The sequence below is a fragment of the Molossus molossus genome, unplaced genomic scaffold (assembly GCF_014108415.1).
Source record: "Molossus molossus isolate mMolMol1 unplaced genomic scaffold, mMolMol1.p scaffold_m16_p_35, whole genome shotgun sequence".
NCBI lineage: Eukaryota > Metazoa > Chordata > Mammalia > Chiroptera > Molossidae > Molossus > Molossus molossus.
This window is the reverse complement of record NW_023425372.1, coordinates 421,437-441,438: the sequence shown is the minus strand read 5'-3', so window position 1 is coordinate 441,438 and position 20,002 is coordinate 421,437. Positions and strand designations below refer to the sequence as shown.

The following is a 20,002-nucleotide window of genomic DNA, read 5'->3' as shown; positions in this document are numbered from 1 at the left end:
GTAGTGTTCCCCTACAGAGGTGTGTGGGTGCTCACTGCGAAACTCCAGCCCCACAGTAACCCCAGAAGGGCCCCATACGTCACAGTCACAGCCGCCCACATGGCATCTGGGACCATGCCCTCAGGCCCTCCTACCCTGGACTATTGCCCCTCTCCAGGACCCCCGTCCAGGCAGAGACCTGGCCCCCCTCACTGTCTGGAACCTAGTGGCCAGTGTCCCCTCTCCCCACCAGGCCAGCTTAGGGTGGGGGGAGGCCAAGGGGCTGGGAAGGAGCTGAGGGGGCGGTCTGCAGACTGCCGACCGGCCCAGAGCTCCGTGATGTCATGGTGAGTGCTAAGGAGGGGGAGGGGGCCGGGCTGTTTTTCTGGAGAGTTGAGCCCGAGGAAGTGAGACAAAGCGAGTCAGGCAGGGCCGGCTGGCGGGCGCCATGGAGCTGCGGGCCGGAGTCTTGCTCTGGAAACTTCTGCTACTGCAGAGTGAGTGCGGGGTGTGGGGTTCAGGAGGCACACGCCACCAGTGGATCTGAGTGAGATCGATCGGGGTTTTAGGCAAATCCGCCTGTCTGAGCTCGAGCCCAGAGGGGTGGGCTGCCCCTGCTGGGAAGGGACAGGTCTGGGGGAGTCTCAGAGGGAGCATCTCACAGTGGTAAGGGCCCCCAGGACCCAGGAGGCTGAGTCTTCAGACATCCTCCCAAACTTCCCCTCACACGGAAGCTGGAGCCAGAGGCCAAGCAAGGGCAGAGAAGCTAAGGCAACGGACTGGGTACCCCGTGCAGGGGGAAGCCCCCCAGGTCTGTGCTCCCAGTTGTCCGGAGGGGAGCCAGCTGCGGATTGTGGGGGCCTGGGAACTGTGGTGCTTGCAGGGTCTGTTCCGGTCTCCTCCTTGGCTCCCAGTCCCCCTCCATCCTGCCCCGAGTCCGGCCCGCTGACCCAGCACATTCCTCCATCCCGGGCACACCGCCACATCTCTGGAGCAGGAACTTGGCTGTGAGGTGGCAGATGCTGGGGTCACTCCCCATGTCCAGCGATTCTGTGCTTCAGAACTGCCCTTCAGAAAGACCAACGGGGCTCCAGCCCTGAGCACGGGGTTGGGGTGGCTCGCAGGGGACAGAGGACCATCAAGGGCCCCTGTGGTGTGGCCCTGGTAGGTGCGGTGACATCAGCCTCCCTCCTGCATCAGGCTCTGGTGGCCTCCCTGCAGTGACGGGGGGGGGGGGGGGGGGAGCCACCATTCCTTGGGTGGCCTTTGGTGATAAGCATGCACTTCAGAGCCAGCCGGTGGGGGGAGGTCTAACCCTAACCCCGCCACTCACCTCCCAAAAGGCAGGTGCTGTCCCTGCGGCCCAGCTGCAGGTGGTGGTGAGGACTAAGAGGGGCTTTGGGAGGGGTGGCTGCTCTGGCTTCATCCCCACCCACTAAGTGGGTGTTATCAGCACGCCCCTCAGCAGGGATTAGGAGGGACCTAGGGGCCAGTGCCCCCCCACCCCCACCCCGCGTTGGTGACTGGCACGTACCAACCCTCCCCCAGTGTGACTCTGACTCTCTTCTTCTCCTTCCAGGCTCTGCTGTCCTGTCCTCAGGTTAGTGACCACTCTCCCCGGGGCACCCCTCCAGTTCCCCTCCTGTCTGGCCAGCTTCACTCTGCACCTGTCCCGTTAGTCCTCGCCCCCCAGTGACACCCTTTCCCCCCAGGGCCGTCGGGGTCGGGGTCGGCAGGCAGCTCCGTGGTGTCGGAGTCCGCCGTGAGCTGGGCGGCCGGCGCCCAGGCCGTGCTGCGCTGCCAGAGCCCGCGCATGGTGTGGACCCAGGACCGGCTGCACGACCGCCAGCGCGTGGTCCACTGGGACGTCAGCGGCGGCCCGGCCGGCGGCTCCCCGCGCCGGCTGGTGGACATGTACTCCGCGGGCGAGCAGCGCGTGTACGAGCCGCGGGACCGCGGCCGCCTGCTGCTGTCGCCCTCCGCCTTCCGCGACGGGAACTTCTCGCTGCTCATCCGCGGTGGGGCCTTGACCCGGGGGGCGGGGACGGGGGCGGGGGCGGGGCGCGGCCGGGGCTCACGACGCTTTCCTCCCGGGTCCACAGCGGTGGAAGAGACGGACGAGGGGCTGTACACCTGCAACCTGCACCACCATTACTGCCACCTCTATGAGAACCTGGCCATCCGCCTCGAGGTCACCGACAACCGTGAGTGCGCTGGTCCCCGCGGGGACCCCTCCTCTCACCGCCCGCTGCCGCCCTGGACGCCCCCTCCTGGCTGCCTCCCCGGCCCCGGGCCCCGCACTACCCGCCCGTCCCGGTCCCTCCCTCCCCTCCCCTGGCCCCGGCACTGAACGGCCCCCGTCCCACAGCCGAGGCCGCCAGCGCCTACTGGGACGGCGAGAAGGAGGTGCTGGTGGCGGAGCGCGGTGCGCCCGCGCTCCTGACGTGTGTGAATCGCGCGCACGTGTGGACCGACCGGCACCTGGAGGAGGCGCAGCAGGTGGTGCACTGGGACCGGCAGCCGCCCGGGGTCCCACACGACCGCGCCGACCGCCTGATCGACCTGTACGCGTCGGGCGAGCGCCGCGCCTACGGGCCGCCAGTCCTGCGCGACCGCGTGGCGGTGGAGGCGGACGCCTTTGCGCGCGGCGACTTCTCGCTGCGCATCGACCCGCTGGAGCCGGCGGACGAGGGCACCTACTCCTGTCACCTGCACCACCACTACTGCGGCCTGCATGAGCGCCGCGTCTTCCACCTGGAGGTCACCGAGCCCGCCGTCGCTGCAGAGCCGCCCCCGCGGGACTCGCCCGGCAACGACTCCAGCCACAGCAGCGCCCCCGCGCCAGGTGCAAGAGCTCACCCTGGGCGCCTGGGGAATGTCTGGGGGCTGGGAACGGCTCTCACTGCCCCACATAAGGGACTGGGTGTCAGGGAAGGGTGGCCCCCACGGGCTGCGGCCGCCTGTCCCTTCCCCAGATCCACGTGGCGCAGTAGGGACCACTTGGGTCGGGGCGCACCGCGCGGTCAGCCACGCAGCGCACTCCCTGACCGACCCCCACACGGCTCCTGCAGACCCCACGCTGACGCGCGGCCGCAGCGTCATTAACGTCATCGTCCCGGAGGGCCGAGCCCACTTCTTCCAGCAGCTGGGCTACGTGCTGGCCACCCTGCTGTTGTTTATCCTGCTGCTCATCACGGTCATCCTGGCCACCCGCCAGCGCCGCCGCGGAGGTGAGCACAGGAGTGAGGCCAGAACCCAGCCTCTCTGACTAGGGGGCTTGGGGTGCCTTGCCTGAGCACAGGAGGAGCCGGGGCCTGGTGAGCCCCTGTGCTGGGTGGAAGGGCTCCTCAGGGCTGGGGGAGCCGGGGAGGGGCCCAGACTGTGCCCTCCACGAGTCTCCCTTCCCAGGTTACGAATACTCCGACAAGAAGTCTTGGAAATCAAAGGGGTGAGTGCCCCTCGCGCTGTGGCTGTCCTGGGTGGCCAACCCTCGCCCCACCTGCTGTCCTAACCTCCCATCACTGTCACCCTCCAGAAAGGACCTGAACATGGCAGAATTTCCTGTGGCCACAGGAGACCAGGCTTTTTACAGGAGTGAGGACATCCAACTAGGTGAGGCATCCACCCCCTCCTGTTCCCCCACCCCGCCCACACGCAAAGGCACATGGAGGGGCTCACCCTGCTTTCTCCCTGCACCAGATTACAAAAACAACATCCTGAAGGAGAGGGCTGAGCTGGCTCACTGCTCTCTGCCCGCAAAGCACATTGACTTGGACAAAGGTGAGTGGCTGGGAGGGAGACCTCTGCCCACTGGAGCCAGGCCACATCCCGCTGCATTCCCTCTCAGAAGGCACCAGCCAGCCCCACGGGAGGAGTCCCCTGCCACCTCAGTGCTCCAGAAATCCCTGGGCAGTCCTGCTGGATGGAGGGGCAGCGGGCAGCCACCCACCCACCTGTCCCCTTGGCTTCCAGAGTTCAGGAAGGAATACTGCAAATAAGGTGATGGGGCTCCTGGCTGGCCAGCAGCTCTGCCAACTCCTGTCTGTCGGTCTCGGAGCATGTCCTCCTGACGGACCCTCATGCAGTGCACCTGGCTCCCCTTCCAGCGGCTGGTTCCGCTGTCCTGGAACTTGGCCTGGACTGGCGCAGAGCTGGGCTGCTTCTGGAGCCTTCTCCTGGGAGCGGCCCTCATCCTCACAAGCAACAGTGGGCTCCTTGGGACCCTGTCTGCACTGCGGCTGCACCCACCCCCTCAGCAGCCCTCTGCAGGCCCTGCCCGCTCTGGCACAGCCCTCACTGACAGGCACCAAGCCCTCAGGCCCTCCAGGCCTCTGCCCTCTGGGGGAGCTCGGCCTCTGCAGGGGTAGGACAGCAAGACACCCTTGCAGGGGGCTCAGCCCAGAGTCTTGGAGCTGGGGTCAGCTTTGGGCTGGCACGGCCCCGTCTTCATGCCCTCCTGGCGGGAGCTGCCTCCTGGCTCCCAGACTGCACTGTGCATCACCCAGCCAGCTGCCATCTGCTGCACATGGGGACCTGAGGGCGACACACCCCTGTGCTAATGCCCCTCGGTGCTGCCTTTGGCCACCTGGGGCTGCCCTGGGCCCCTTCTCTGCTTTCCACCCTGCTCCAGCCTCCTTTGCAATAAGCTGCCTTGACAGTCACTGGGCTCCTCCCAGTGACTTTTGGCCCCTCCCTGAGCTGGAGTCTGGGGCTGGGATGTCGTATGGCTTCTGTTTTGTCTGAGGACAGAGGAGGGGTGAAGATGGTTCTGGAATGGTCTGTGCGGCCACTCCTGACTTCCAAATTTGCTCCTCCCGGGAAATTGTCACCATCATAATAAAGACCCTGATTTATAGCCTTGGCCCCTGGTGTGCCTCTGCCACCCCTCCACCTCCCATGGGGCAGAGTCTGTGCCTTGGAACCCCTAAATGCTTTCTTTCATCCGAAGTCCCGCCGTCATCACCCATGAGTGAAAGGTTCGGGTGGGGTGTCCTGGGAAGAGTGACCTGGGAATTCTGCAGCACTTACACCTGGTTGGGATGGAGTTTGGAGTCAGCTCCTGAGAGGTTTATTTGCACGTGGGGAGGGGAGCATACTGGTGGATGTGAGGACGGAGCGGGTGGTCTCAGTTCAGCCTTCTGAGAAGCAGATGGGACTGGATGTGTGAGGGTCCAGGGGGAGGTGACAGGAAGCAGGACACCTGCAGACAAGGTACAGGAGTGACCCTCCTGGGGAGAGGGGCTGCGGTACGAAGGAGCCCCTGTGTTTCCCAGGACAGCAGGGGACAGGAAAGCTTGCCTGCTCCCTGTGTTGGAAAAGCTCAGAGCTGGTGTGTTCGGAATATGACCTGCTGAGTGAGGAGGCAGGAGCCACCCACACAGGTGGGCATGCGAGCTCCCATTTTGGGGAAATGAAAGTTCTGGGGCTGTTTTCCTGAAGACGCAGTGTCAATAAACTCACACAAAGGACATAAAGTCTCAAGATTTATTACTTTGCAGATCCCAGAAATGGAGGCAGTGGGGGAGGGCAGCCCTCCTTCCCAGGTCACAAGCCAGGAGGAGACAGAGCAGGGTAGAAGCACCTATTTTATTACTTACAAGGTGGTTGGGGTGGAGGTCACTAATTTTTCAAAGGCTCAACTCTGAGAGGTTATTTTTAAAAAGTGCCCAGGAAAAGCAAGGTGGGAACTTGGGTGGGAATCCTACACTCAGGTCCTTATCTGTGTCCAGCAGGGGTGTCACATGGTGAAATACCAAGGCTATGGCTCAGATAGCTGCCCTCCCCCCCCCATGCACACACACAAGGACCCACAGTGGCAAAGGCAGGGAGGGAGGCTGGCCTGGGAGCTGTGGGTTGCTTGAGAATGTGCCTCCCTCCCAGCCCAGTGACCCCTGGCCCCACAGTGACCACCACTTCCACTGGACAAGGCCCCACCTGTAAGGGCTTGGGCTGTGGTCACAAACTCACACTTCCTTCAGGGCCTGAACCCGACCACAGTGGTGTCAACTGGGGTTAGCTATCAGCTTCTCTCCTATGACTTGGGCTGTCAAGCGGGACAGGTGACCTTGGGGGCTGGAGTGCAGCTGGGGCATCAGACCGCCGTGTGTGCCTGGCCTAGAAGATGCTTGTCCCCATGAGCTCTCAGGACAGGCACCGTCTTCCTCCTTTCCTGATACTCAGCAGAGATCTATGACGGACCCTCCCTCCAAGGCCATCCTGCCTGACCCTCAGATTACCTCTGGGGAAACTGAGACCTGAGGGGAGAAGGCCCAGGCTTTGCCAAATGAGTGCCAACCTCATGGAGCCAAGGGGAATGGAGGTCAGGACCCTGCCCTAGGCTGACCCGGGGGTGGTCCCCAGCTGGGGCTCCTGTAGTCAGTGGTGGACTGGTGGGGTCTTTTCCTGTGGGGCCCACTGCCCCAGGATGGTCATGACCAGGTAGCTAGATGGGTGTGTCCAGGCTCCAGCCAGCTTCAAGGGGGGTGCTGCGGGCGGGTCACAGGGGCATCACCCCCCCACCCCCATCACTCTTGGCTCCCATCCTAGGGCCGCCCCCTTCCTATTACTCTCCGGTGTGAGACCCCCTGTAGTGGGCTCCTCCTGGGGTGGGGCGAGGGAGATTCGCTCACGCCAGTGGGAGCCGCTCAGGGTCTCCCTTGACCGAGGACCTCAGTCTGGTGTGACTGACAGCGGCCCGGGGAAAATCCCTTCGCCTGTGGTCCGAGGCACCGCGCCTGGGCACCTGAGCACGTGCGCGCTGAGATGCCCTGGTGACCCCCGCTGTCACCACGGCATCACCTACTCTGCTGACACCTGCGCCCCGAGTGCGCCCCGCATTCACTGGGCCCGTGTTTCTCCGAGTCCCCGTGGGCACCGGCTGAGGGTACCGGCAGAGGGTGCGCGAGGTCGGAGCTGGAGCGGGGGCGCAGAGCTACCGTGTCCTCGGCTCCCGGCGGCGACACAAATCCTCAGCTTCCTTTGAAGCCCCAGCAGCCCGCCGATGTGGTTAGGGAGCCTCTGGACTCTGAGCACCCACGGACCCCCGCGCTCTCCGAGGGGGCGGGGGACCGAAACCCCGTCGAGCGACACTTCGGAGGGCTCCGGGCGGGGCGGGGCCTGGGGCCGGGGTCTCCCTTCTGACAGCTGGGGGCGCGCCGTGCAGGTGGGTCCGCACCCACCTCCCGTCCTGGGGCGCGCCCCATCTGCGCGAGGGCCGACAGCCCCGGTCCAGGGCGCGTCCGGGGCGACCCCGAGCGCCGGGCAGTGGGGCAGGATCCGGCCCGGAGAGCGCGCTGGAGGCCGCGCGCGCGCGCGCGCACAAGGCCCCGGCCCCGGCGCGCGCCCCGCCCTCCCGCGCGTGCGCAGCCCCGCCCCGCGCCGCGGGCGGCCCGTGACGTCAGGCCCCGCCGCGCTCTCGGGCGCCCCCCGCTGGCCGCGCGCTCAGCCCCTGGCCGGGCGGTCCCGGGAACTGCGCGGCCCGAGGGGGCGGCGGGGCGCACGGACGCGGCCGGGCCTCGCGCGCTCCTGCCTGCGTCCCCGGGCCGGGGGCGGATGGGCGGCCGCGGGCCGCGAGGCAGCAGCCGAGGCGCGCGCGGAGCCGGGGGCGGCGGGGCGGGCGAGGCCGCGGCGGCCGGGCCGGGAGCGGCCGGCGGGCGGGGCGCAGGCCGGCGGCGGGGAGGCGCCCGCGTCCGAGCCGCGGGCCGGGCCTGAGCGCCGCGCCATGGCGGAGACCAAGATCATCTACCACATGGACGAGGAGGAGACGCCGTACCTGGTCAAGCTGCCCGTGGCGCCCGAGCGCGTCACGCTGGCCGACTTCAAGAACGTGCTCAGCAACCGGCCGGTGCACGCCTACAAATTCTTCTTCAAGTCCATGGACCAGGACTTCGGGTCGGTGGGCCGCGGGCCTGTGCGCGGCGCGGGCCCGGCACCTGTCCGCGCCCGCGGGCCGGCGGCGTGGGGGGGCCGGGGCCGGAGCCGGGCGTCCTGCGCGCCCCGGTGTGCTGTGTCCACCTGTCTGCCTGGGGCCCTGACTGCCGGCCCGCAGCCTGGGAACCGTGGACGGTGGGCAGGCCAGCGTCCTGCCTTCTCCACCCACCCCGGGCCTGGTCCGTGTGCCTGCGTGTGTGTGGCCGGCGGGGCAAAGGCTGTGGCCCCGGGCGACCCCGCAGCCCCACCTTGGGACCTTGCGGACTCGGTCCCGCTGCCCCCCTTCTGCGGCGGGCAGGTGCTTAGGGCTGGCCTGGAGCGCTTGTGATTCGGGGCCGGGGTCAGAGGGTCTGGGGGAGTGTCCTTGGGGGAGGGGCTGGGGTGGGGGCAGAGTCCCAGACACCCAGTGGTTCCCCTGGTTAGCATGGGGGGCATGAGGTGATCTGGGACCGGGGTGTGGATCTGTCTGCTGGAGTCTGTAGATGTTTCGGAAGGTTCAAGACAGCCTACTCCTGGCCCCTCCTCCAGGATCCTGAGGACAGGGCAGAGGTTAAGGGTCACTCCACCCACCGCTGCCCTGGGGTTGCTTGCCATTGGGCGTCTGTCCCTGCTGGGCCACACAGCACTGGGTGTCCTGGGAGCAGCCTCTGGGTCAGTGTCCCAGCGTCTGGTCTTGGCGTGGTTGTCGGACTTCCCGCTTGCACTGGCTGGGCCTCTGGGACGGAGCCGGAGGCGGGCTGTGTGCTCAAGGCCTGACCCAGCACAGCCACCAGTAACCTGAGTCCCCAGCTCAGCAGTGCTGGGGAGGGGGAGCCAGAGGCCCTGTGGGCTGAGCAGGTGTGCCTGGCTGCCCTCAGGCCGCCCATGTCCTTGCGTGTGGCTGTGTCTGGGGACTTTGACATTGAGGCTATTTCCTGAATTCTGTGCTTTGTCTGGGCCCTAGGCAGCCCCAGGTTCGGTCAAGCTGAGGCTACTCTGCAGCTCTTGGGTACCTGAGGGACGTTTGGGCAACTGGACTCTCTTGTCTCCCCCCATCTCCGAACAAGGGGAGGCTAGGAAGGGTGGGTGTGTCCCTGGCAGCCTTTGGAAGGCTGGACGCCCTGGGCCCTGCCTGGCTGGCCTTCCTGCTAGGTCAGGTTAGGAGCCACATGGGGCTGGGCTCTGCGGGTGGGGCATCCCGTGTCTCCCCTGCCCTCGCTGGGGAATCTCAGGAAGTCTCTGCTCCTCTGGGTCTGGGCTGCTTTGGCTGTGGCCATCGGCTATGTGAGAGGGCACTTTTGTTTTTAACTTAGTTTATTATTTTAACAAAAATCACCAAAGTCACACATGCTCTCTGTCACAAACAAGCCGGCAGAGTGTGGTGTGGCAAGACATGTGCCCAGCCCCGTTTGCCGCCCTTGGACCATGCTCTGGACCATGTCCTGAGGGCCTCCGGCTTTTCCTGTGTCCGAGAGTCACTTCAGGCCACCCACCAGCTGCAGAGACCCCCACCCCCGTGTAGGACCCGTGGGTGCCCTGGCTGAGGAGGTGGGTGGGCAGGTCACTGGGGTCTTGGAGCAGGACTGGAGTCCTGTAGGTTGCCTGAGCTTGGAAATGGCTTGGATGTGGGGGCGGGAATGACCCGGCTGGAGGCAGGGGCAGCTTCAAGGACAGGCGGGTGGGGCAGGGGAATGGATTTGGATGATGCTGGAAGGTTCAGTGGGCAGACAGAATGGGTGGACTCATCTTATTTCTTCCTTGGACGCGGGCTGGTGGCCTGGTGGCTAAGGACCCCATCAGCTGCCTCCTTTCTCCCCTCCCCAGAGGTCTGTCTGCAGAGCCCCAAGGTCTTTCTATCCTATAATCATTTATTCAGTGGGCTAATTCCCTCTGGGAGGGGTGACCCGTTACACTTTAGTGTGAATGAGACCTGGAAGCCTAGTGGATGTAGCTGGAGGTGGGGGGGGGGGGAGTCCTGCAGGGCTGGGCAGCGGCTACCCCATGACAGGGTGGCCTCAGATGGGGGGCTGTGAGGAGCACCTGGGTGAGCCTGGGCCTCCTGCTCTCACCCCACCCCCCACTGTGGGCTGGGCCCTGAGTTCCTTGAGCCTCTGTTTCTGGCCAGGGCTGGCCACCTAGGGAGGGAAGGAGGAGTCAGAGGTGGGGCCAAGGGCATGTGCTCTGGGTGCAGCCTCACTTTCCATGGGTGTTCTTGGCGAAGTGGGTAGGGGGTCCTGCACACACCCCCAACTTCTGTGCATGTCACGGCTGCTCTGACCCAGCAAAGCTGGGGAGGGTCTCTGGGCCTGTGGTGAGAGGCGGTGAAGGGAGGGGTCTGGGCCCCTCGGGTTCCATGAGGGGGGGGTGCTGGGCTCACAGCTCCTCCACCAGAACTGCTGGGCTGATTCTCAGCCTGGCTGGACCTGACACAGCTTAGCTGGCTGTGGCCCAGGCCCCTCTATTTCTGGATCAGGACCTCTGGTCTCTGGGCCACCTGCTTATGAGCCTGGGTGGTGCTTGGTGGGGGCTACCGGGCCGGGGTGGGCACTCAGTCTGGCTGAATCTCACTCTGCTCTCCACAGCTGTGCCATTTGGGGTTAGTGGCCCCAGGAAGGATTGGTCACCCCTAGAGCTTGTGTCAGGGTGTGGAGGACTGAGCACCCCTTGCCCTGAAGCCTGCCGAGTCGGGGTTTGGCGGGGGGCTCTTTGGGTGCTTGGGGATGGCCCTTCCTCCCCTGTGCTGTGCCAGCTCTCTGCCACCTTCCTGCTCTGTGGGGGGACCCTGTACCTCTGGGGATGCACGTAGAGCTGTCCCACAGGGAAGGGCTGGCTGCGGTGCGCTGTGGCCTCGGGAGCCCCTCAGGTCCTCCCGGGCCCTTGGCCAAGCTCTGGTCTCAGGGCAGATTCCTTGCCCGGGAGAGTCTGCGGGGGTGGTGGGTGGGGCTGGGCAGCCACAAGTTCAAGGTTAACCGGGACCTGCCAGCAATGCTGAGGTCGGGCAAGGTGCCACCAGGGGCTCCTGGGTGGCCGCCTCTGAGGGTCAGTGCAGACTGCCACGGAGGTCTGCTCCCTGTCCAGCGAGGCTGCCCAGGAGGGGCCTCGGTTGTCGGGAGGCGTTCTTCCCAACGCCACCCCTCAGCTGCCAGCCAGCCCTGGGGCACAGCCCTCCGAGAGCCCTGTGCCCTTTGTCCTGGGGGTTCTGGCTCTATCCCCTCCCTCCCTGCTGCCTGTGGAGTCCCCTTGCCCCACCCCCAGGTAGAAGGCAGGATGCTGTGTGTTGTGGGTGCAGGACAGGGGTTCCTCGGGCTGGAGAGCAGGACCTCTGGGACCTGGGAGGAGCAACTGTGCTTGGGTGGGGGGCTCAGAGGCCTTGGGCAGCCCTGGGTGATGAGTCGAGAGGCCCTGGGTGGGTGTGCAGTAGGGGCTTGGGGTGCTCCTGGGCCCCTAGTGAGCCAGAGTTGCCCTTGGTATGGGGGCTGGGGGTGTTCATCTGTCTTCCTGGGGGTGAATCAGAAGGGGTGGGAGCTTGGGTGTGGCAGGGAGGCTGCCTGAGGGGCCACCTGGGCTGTGTGGGACCAGGTCCCACCCGGGTCTTTTTTGCTGCTGTCACTCAGAGACAGTACTCAACCCACTGGGCTCCCATCCGTCAGCTGCAGAGTCCCAGAGGTCCCCAGCCCACCCCAGGTCTCCCTGTGGTGACAGCCTCTTGGGTGTTCCTGGCCAGGTCGGGGTCAGGCCAAGGCCTCCCCAGAAGTTCAGCTCTGCAGGGCCGTGGTGCATGCGCGGGGCAGCAGGCGTGGGCCTGCTCCTCACTGGGGAGTGGGGGTCCTGAGAAGTGACCGTCTCTGCAGGTCGAAGTATCCACCTTATTGGTGCACGTGGGGCTGGCCCTGGAAGGTGTCTGAGGGTGGCCACAGCTCCCTGGGGGATGCCTCCAGGTGCTCAGGGTGAACTGAGGCCTTGCTACTTGGGTGGGAGTGTGCAGTGCCCGCTCGGGGGTCCTCCTGCCACCTGCTGCTGAGCTGGACTCTAGCGGGGCAGGTGTCTGGGCCCCATCCTGCTGCAGCCCCCCCCCACCTGGCCTGCTCCCTGGGCCTCCAGGGGCCACTGTGGGGTGTGTCTGGGCCCCTGGTCTGTCCTGCCCCATGGCCCCTGCCAGCTGTGCTGGCTCTGGTCCCCTCCCCTCTCCTGACATTCCCCCACCTGTTTCCAACCCCAGGGCATGGGCCTCTGTCCAGGTCAGTGTTGCCTTGGCCCTCTGTCCTGCCTTTCCCAGCCCTCAAGCCCACCTGACCGGGGCAGCATTAAGAAATAGGCTGGCTGACCGCTGTGCCGTGGGTGTGGCTGGTGGGGCTCACTGACCTCTGGGCTGACTTCTCAGTGGTCCCAGCTGTCATCTGGGTCTTGAGTTGGCTGATGCAGCAAATGGAGTCTGCTTGTTACCCTGGCTGAGCAGGTGGCCTGCCCTTGGAGCGTGTGCGTGTGCACGTGTGTGCTGGGCCATCTCGACCTGCCTGTGTCCATGGGGTCTGACCGCCCTCACATGAACCAGGCCTTGTGCTGGGTTGTGTGTGTGTGTGGGGGGGTGCAGCGAGGGAGCCAGACTGAGCCCCTCCCTCACGGATCTGGAGTGTACAGACACAAAGCCAGGTGGAACTAACATTATTATAGGGTGTGGAGGTGGTGACACCCCGTACTGGAGGGTCGGCAGTCTGCATCCCTTGGACTGGGCCTTGGAAGGGGTCCTCTGGAGGCTGATGGGAGTCCCCAGGAAAAGAAGGTGGCGGGTGGGCATGTGGCTGGACACCCTGCTGGGCTGGATGGGGGTCTTATCTGCAGAGCCCACTGGTGGGAGGGGCCCCTGCAGGTGGTCTCATGAGGTGTCTGCCTGCAGGGTGGTGAAGGAGGAGATCTCTGCTGATAATGCCCGGCTGCCCTGCTTCAATGGCCGTGTGGTCTCCTGGGTGAGGCTGTGGGACGTTGGCAGAGGGTGCTTGGCTGGGGTGGGGTGGTCTCAGAATCGCAAAGGGCTGGGCTTCGGTGAGCTGAGTGTGTGAGTGGGAAGCTGGTTACCTGTGCCCTGGGTGCCCTGTGGGGTGGGGGGCGATGGTGGCTAGAGGCTGGCATCCCTGAGCCTCACTGTCCTCCACAGCTGGTCCTGGCTGAGGGCGCTCACTCGGACACAGGCTCTCAGGCCACCGATGGCCACGTCGACCTGCCCCCACCTCTTGAGCGGATGGGTGGCATCGGGGACTCCAGGCCCCCCTCTTTCCAGTAAGAACTCGGGAGTGGGGGAAGGCTGAGCCCAATGGTTCTGCGGGGCCCCTGCCAGGCCTGTCAGGGAGGGGGCAGCAGAGAGGCCCAGACTAAGCAGGTGGGTGGACGAGGGCCCCTGTGGAGTCAGGGTCTCACCAGTCAGGGGAGGTGAGAGACTGAGAGGGGTCCAAGGCGTTGGGGGCTCAGCTTGCCCAACACTCTCGTTGGCACAGCCCGAATGTGGCCAGCAGCCGTGATGGGATGGACAATGAGACCGGCACTGAGTCCATGGTCAGCCACCGGCGCGAGCGAGCCCGACGCCGGAACCGGGAGGAAGGTAATGGGCCACACCCTGGACCCCATGGCACACCCCAGGTCCCTGTTGATCATGAGTTACTGCCTCAGGCCAGTGGGGGGTCTCTGGGGAGAGGTACCAGGCCCCACTTCTCAAGGACCTCATTGAGCCCCCCCACCAACCAGCCTCACAGTCATGCTGCCCACTCTCAGGTCAACAGGGGCTTGAGGACTCACAGGCCGTCATGACCTCCAGGGGTCCCCTTGGTTGGCTCACTTCCCTTCTGTCCCCACAGCTACCCGGGCCAATGGGCACCCCAGAGGGGACCGGCGGCGGGACCTGGGCTTGCCCCCTGACAGTGCCTCTACCGCACTGAGCAGTGAACTCGAGTCCAGCAGCTTCATTGACTCTGAGGAGGATGACAACACGAGCCGGTGTGCGGGCATGTGTGCAGACACGTGCATGTGTGCAGATGTGTGGGCATGTGCATGTGCAGGCGTGTATGCAGGCATGCACACATATGTGGGTGTGTGCAGGCATGTGCACGAGTGCAGGTGTGTGCCGTGTGTTTTGGCATGTGGGCGTGCACGGGCATGGGTGTGCACAGGGGTGTTGTGGTTGTGTGAGTGCAGGGTGTGTGTTGTAGGCGTGTGTATGGATGTGTGCAAATGGTGCGCATGTACATGTGTGCACACATGGGCGTTTTACAGGGGCGTGTGCATGTTGTATACATGCATGTATGTGCACAGGTATGTATCCATGTGCGCTCTGTGCACACAAGTGTGTCCAGTGTGGGGGCCATGCTGGCTTGCCTGGTGTTTGTGTCTCCGTGTTTGTCTGAGAGCAACAATCCCGTAGCATGGGGTTTGCGTGTGTCACGTGTGCAGGGTGGGGTGTATGCAGCCAGGGGCTGAGCCTTCTGATGAACACCCTGGCCCACCTGCCACCTCCAGTCCCCTCCCCTAGATTGAGTGGGCGAGATGGGGCACCTGTTTTGGCCACATGAAGACCCCCATGCTGGCACCTCTAACGTGTCCCCCACCTCCCCACCCCAGGCTGAGCAGCTCCACTGAGCAAAGCACCTCTTCCCGGCTCATCCGGAAGCACAAGCGGCGGCGGCGGAAGCAGCGCCTTCGGCAGGCAGACCGAGTAGGTAGCAGGTAGCAGAGGGCGGGGGCGGGGCCTGTGCTTCCACCCGCAGCCCCTCACCTGGTGCCTGCCCTTCCCAGGCCTCGTCCTTCAGCAGCATCACAGACTCCACCATGTCCCTGAACATCATCACTGTCACCCTCAACATGGGTGAGGTGTCAGCGGGCTCCCTGGGGGGTTGTGGGCTCCCTGGGGGGGTTGTGGGCTCCCTGGGGGGTTGCGGGCTCCCTGGGGAGGGTTGTGGGCTCCCTGGCAGGTGGGTCTTTGGGCTGGTTGCTGACTGCTCTCCCCCCAGAGAGGCACCATTTCCTGGGCATCAGCATCGTGGGTCAGAGCAACGACCGGGGAGACGGCGGCATCTACATCGGCTCCATCATGAAGGGCGGGGCGGTGGCTGCAGACGGCCGCATCGAGCCTGGCGACATGCTGCTGCAGGTGGGCACAGAGAGCTGCCGGGGGGGGGGCAGGGGGGCAGCACCCCATGCGCCCACTGAACCTCTGCCCCCAGGTGAACGACGTCAACTTCGAGAACATGAGCAACGACGACGCTGTGCGGGTGCTGCGGGAGATTGTCTCCCAGACAGGGTGAGGCGCGGGGCATGGCGGGGCCCTGGGGGGACACGGGCCTCGCCCACGTGACCCACCTGTTCCTGCCTTGCAGGCCCATCAGCCTCACAGTGGCCAAGTGCTGGGACCCAACCCCAAGGAGCTACTTCACTGTGCCGAGGGGTGAGTGAACCCCCGGGGCTGGCAGGTGGGGTGGGGGTGCCCAGCCCAGCCTGAGGTCCTCTCTCCTTTTGCTCTTGTGCCCCATTTTCTCCCCCACGTCTGTCCATCCATCTGTTGCCACGCGGCGGCTACCCAGCTGACCCTGTTCGGCCCATCGACCCAGCTGCCTGGCTGTCCCACACGGCGGCGCTGACCGGAGCCCTGCCCCGCTACGGTACGAGCCCCTGCTCCAGCGCCGTCACGCGCACCAGCTCCTCCTCACTCACCAGCTCTGTGCCCGGCGCCCCACGTAAGTGGCAGCTCTTAGTTCAGGGAACTGAGGCACCAGAGCCAAGGAACAGGCTGAGGCGCCGCCAGGCCCGGTCACACCCGAGGGCCGTGCCAGTCTGTGTCCACGGCTGTGAGGTCCCCGCTGCTCAGGTGCAGGACCAGCAGTGCCCTCGGCTCACATGGCTCCCAGCGCATGAGCTGGGGGGTGACCGCGTGGGCCTGCCCAGGGTCCCCAGTGCCAAGCAGGCCCCACCTGCTCCCTGCTGCTAACACGACTAACAGCCCTGGGGGGGAGGCTGATGCCCTTGGGGCTCTGGGCTGCGGCAGGCTTGGCCTCGCCTTGGTTTGGGCCCAGATGCTGTTGGGACATCTGTAGAAGTAGGAGACCTGTCCCCCTACACCCCCTCCTTGGCCCTGGGGGCCCCACAGCAACTGCCCTAGGGGTGCAGTGGGCAGCGGCCTATCCTGAGAGCCCAGCAGCCATCCGCTGAGGATGGGCCGTGCCTTGCAGAGCTGGAGGAGGCGCCGCTGACGGTGAAGAGCGACATGGGCGCCGTGGTCCGGGTCATGCAGCTGCCGGACTCCGGCCTGGAGATCCGCGACCGCATGTGGCTGAAGATCACCATCGCCAACGCCGTCATCGGTGAGTGGCCCCGGGCCTGCGGGGCGGGCGGCCGCCGGGCTCCTACCTGACCTGCGGCTCCGCAGGCGCGGACGTGGTGGACTGGCTGTACTCGCACCTGGAGGGCTTCAAGGAGCGGCGCGAGGCCCGCAGGTACGCCAGCAGCATGCTGAAGCGCGGCTTCCTGCGGCACACCGTGAACAAGGTCACCTTCTCCGAGCAGTGCTACTACGTCTTCGGGGACCTGTGCAGCAGTGAGTGGGGGCTGCGGGGCAGGGGCCCTTGGGGGGCCGCCCACACTGCCCTCACCCACCCTTTTCTCCTGCCAGATCTCGAAGCCCTGAACCTCAACAGCGGCTCCAGTGGCGCCTCGGATCAGGACACACTGGCCCCGCTGCCCCACCCAGCTCCCTGGCCCCTGGGTCAGGGCTACCCCTACCAGTACCCGGGGCCTCCGCCCTGCTTCCCGCCCGCGTACCAGGACCCCGGCTTCAGCTACGGCAGCGGCAGCGCTGGGAGCCAGCAGAGTGAAGGTGAGAACCCCCTGTGCCCAGCCCCCGGCCCCTGCCGCCCGGCTCTGCCCTGTGCCCAGCCCCTGCCCCTGCTGCCCGGCTCTGCCCTGTGCCCAGCCCCTGCCCCTGCCGCCCGGCTCTGCCCTGTGCTGCCCCCTGCCCATGCGCTTCGCTGCTCTGTGCTCGGGTTCTGGGTGGGCTCCCTTTGCAGGGGCAAGTGGCTGAGGGAGTCGGGGAGGCACATGGGGCCTTGGGGGTTGTGGGGCAGAGGCAGGGAACCAGGAGATGCTGTGGGAAGGGCAGTTGGGTGTCCTGGGGTGCGGGGGTGCAGAGGGGCCTCGGGACACAGTGGAGGACAGAGAGCTTCCCCAGACCCCTGCAGCCCGGCAGGCAGCCAGAGGTGGCCAGCTTCACAGACAGCCACGTCCCCACACTGGGATGTGTGGGGAGCCCAGGGCATGGGTCGGGCGTTCCTGAGGCAGAACAGTGGCCCAAGGCTGAGTGGGGACCAGTGAGGCCAGTCTGCAGGGTCTGGGGACAGGTCAGACAGCCCAGCGGACGCAGACAGGAGAGCATGTCGGAGGCCCATGGTGCCGGAGGGGAAGCTGGTGGCGGGCATGCCCTGGTAGGAGGTCATGCGGGCGTGGGTGCCCGGGCTGGGCCTGTGTGTAACTCCTGCTGTTCCTTGCTTTGTGCTGAGCAAGCCTTAGACTGAAGGACTGGCGGAACGGACCCTCGGGGCCGGTAAGCCAGGGTCCTACCCGGCGCTCCTCTCGGCATGTCCCCAGCCCGCTGGCGTCCTTGGGTTCCCAACGCTTCCTGAGGACCCAGGACAGGGCTGAGCCGAGTCGTTGGTCAGGGCCCTGGGGTCCAATGGAAGGTGGGTCTTGGGTGGGGGGCCCAGGTTGGCCAGCGGGAGCCAGCACACGGGGTCTTCACCAGTGCCTCAGTTTCTCAGCTGCAAGACCAGGCCCTCTGTGCAGGCACTGGGGTGAGGTGTGGGGCATTGAGCTGGCCCCAGAGTGTCCCCGCCTGCCTGCCACTGCCTCCCCCAGCCTGCTGAAGCTGCCCCTGCGTCGGGCAGGACCAGTCCTGCCCTTGTGTCTGCATGGCTGCCCTCTCACCCCACCCCGCTCGGGACCACCAGGCTCTGCCCCTGGTCGCCCGAGCACTGGACAGTGTGCTGCAAGAGGCGAGGCCTGGCACTGACAGTCCATCCTCCCTTTCTCCATCCCAGGGAGCAGAAGCAGCGGGTCCACCCGGAGCGCGGGCGGGAGCAGCCGGCGGGCCCTGGGCCGGGAGCAGGAGCGCCGGGGGCCTGGGGCCGGGGGCAGTGGCAGCGAGTCCGACCACACAGCCCCGAGCAGAGCAGGTGGCGCTGGCTGGCGGGAGCGTCCCGCCAGCCAGCTCAGCCGTGGCAGCAGCCCACACAGCCAGGCCTCGGCCACTGCCCCCGGGCTCCCCCCACTGCACCCCCTGACGAAGGCATACTCGGTGGTGGGTGGGCCGCCTGGCGGGCCCCCGGTTCGGGAGCTGGCCGCTGTGCCCCCAGAGCTGACAGGCAGCCGCCAGTCCTTCCAGAAGGCCATGGGGAACCCCTGTGAGTTCTTCGTCGACATCATGTGACCGAGGCCAGCGTGCCTTCCACGGCCTGGTGGGGGCGCCGAGGGTGCTGCTCCCACAGGAGGGTGCTGCATCTGGAGCTCGTGTGGCCTTAGCGGGGGCCGGCGTGGGTCAGGCCAGCTTTCCACGTGCACAAGGGGCCACGCTGTGGGGTCCGGGACTAGACAGCGGGAGCAGGCTGCAGGGCGGCCCGAGCTCCGTGATCTGGACTCAGCAGCCCGTCTGTTCCTGGTCAGAGCAGCTGTGTCCGTGAGGACCTGGGGGTGCCTCTCTGCTCAGGCAGATCTCATCTGCCCCCTCAGTGTGCGCTCAGGGACCCCCAGTCGCCTACAGCGCTGCGTACAGGGCCCCAGGCCAAGCCCAGAGGTGGCTGCTGGGCCCCACTGGCCACCCAGCGCGCAGTCCCCACCCATCTGGTGCAGGCTGGGGGTCCATGTTGGGGGTGGAATCTGAGCCCCCAGACTCCTCTGCCCAGGGTAGGGTATAATTTATTTATTTATTTCTTGGCCCGTGTCCTTGGGGAGGTGGCGGCTAAGTCACACCCACCCCCAGCTGGAGCAATTCGCGCTCCCCCACCGCCAGGTCTCGGAGTGAAGTGGTCCGGCTTAGGGACACAGGTCGTGTCTGAAAGTGTGTGGGGCTGGTGAGGGGGACAGGAGGGCACCTCTCAGCGGTGGGAGGAGTGGACCGTGACCCACAGATGCTCAGCTGCTGCAGGGACGGGTCTGGGGGAGAGGGGCCAGCCCACCCTTCCCCGCTGTGCTCAGGTGACCACCCACCTCGCACAGTGCTTCCTTCCCGGCGACTCCGGCCTGCACATGTCTGCACTGTAGACACTGTATCGAGTCAGAGGTCGTCTGGATGGCTAATAGAGCTGCTTCTGTGTAAATGCTATTTTAAACACTAAAAAGCATTTAATTTTATGGGACTGAGGTGTGGCTGTCTCTTTTCTCCTGCCCGGTTGCCTTAGAAGAATGGGGGGTGGGGCTCGTCCCGCTTCCCCAGGGTCTGGCCAGAGCTGACCTAGGACTGGCCAGGGGCTGCCCTCGGGCTCTCAGCTCAGCCACAAGACTTGACCCGGTGCTGGCGGCGGGCAAGGTCCTGGCGGGAAGTCTTCTGTCCGTGGTGCTGGCTCCTGGTTCCAGGGGTCCTGGCGGCTGGCGCTGGCCCTGGTGCTGAACCCCACCCTGTTTGGGCCCTGTCCACGGTGCTGGCAGTGGAACGACCCCGTTCTGCCCACTCAGGCCAGGCTAGGGAGAGAGAAGGAAGCTGGTGCCCCCTCCCCACTAAGTGGGCCTCTGCTGTGCACTGGGGCCCATGGTCAGGGCTCCTCTAGCCCGCTCACCAACCTCCCATTCCAGTGGTGATTGGAGGGGTCCTGGGCGGGGGACCCAGTTCTGTGAGTGATGCCCAACTTGACCTTCAAGTGGTCCAGCTGTGGGGCTTTCCTGAGCGCGGTGTGGGCTGCAGGGGCTGAGGGACTGCTGTAGGCTTAGTCCCAGCGAGGTCACTGGGCAGGCCTTGCTGGGGCAGGGACAGAGCCTGGCTCTGGGGCCCCAAGTGGTGAGAGATCAAAGGGCCAAGCCCCCGCATGTGCGGTGCAGGCCTGGGGGTCATCAGGTCAAGGGCAGCAGTGAGCCTGGGCCGGAACCCAGGGGT

At 65.8% G+C, this 20,002-nt stretch overlaps 2 protein-coding genes across 4 annotated transcripts; both read left to right on the top strand.

Annotated features, from left to right (window-relative positions):
- Positions 1-405: 405 nt before the first annotated feature.
- On the top strand, positions 406-4,849 carry MXRA8 (matrix remodeling associated 8). The gene is made up of 10 exons (XM_036281495.1): positions 406-476; positions 1,559-1,579; positions 1,692-1,997; positions 2,082-2,183; positions 2,348-2,824; positions 3,051-3,209; positions 3,388-3,427; positions 3,515-3,591; positions 3,679-3,759; positions 3,952-4,849. The coding sequence occupies exons 1-10, from the start codon at positions 428-430 to the stop codon at positions 3,975-3,977; spliced, it is 1,338 nt and encodes a 445-aa protein (XP_036137388.1). The 5' UTR covers positions 406-427; the 3' UTR covers positions 3,978-4,849.
- Positions 4,850-7,668: 2,819 nt separating this feature from the next.
- On the top strand, positions 7,669-19,266 carry DVL1 (dishevelled segment polarity protein 1). Of its 3 annotated transcripts, none has more exons than XM_036281461.1 (15): positions 7,669-7,869; positions 12,782-12,851; positions 13,040-13,161; positions 13,377-13,480; positions 13,734-13,872; positions 14,494-14,587; positions 14,668-14,737; positions 14,883-15,022; positions 15,096-15,172; positions 15,249-15,316; positions 15,453-15,530; positions 16,098-16,229; positions 16,295-16,462; positions 16,538-16,741; positions 17,958-19,266. In XM_036281461.1, exons 1-15 carry the CDS (start codon positions 7,700-7,702, stop codon positions 18,344-18,346), a joined length of 2,025 nt encoding a protein of 674 aa, XP_036137354.1. In that variant the 5' UTR covers positions 7,669-7,699; the 3' UTR covers positions 18,347-19,266. The 3 variants fall into 3 exon arrangements, with proteins under 3 accessions (XP_036137354.1, XP_036137353.1, XP_036137355.1); XM_036281460.1 differs by having other exon boundaries at positions 15,453-15,605; XM_036281462.1 differs by lacking the exon at positions 17,958-19,266 and adding an exon at positions 17,425-17,899 and having other exon boundaries at positions 15,453-15,605.
- The last annotated feature ends 736 nt before the right edge of the window (positions 19,267-20,002 follow it).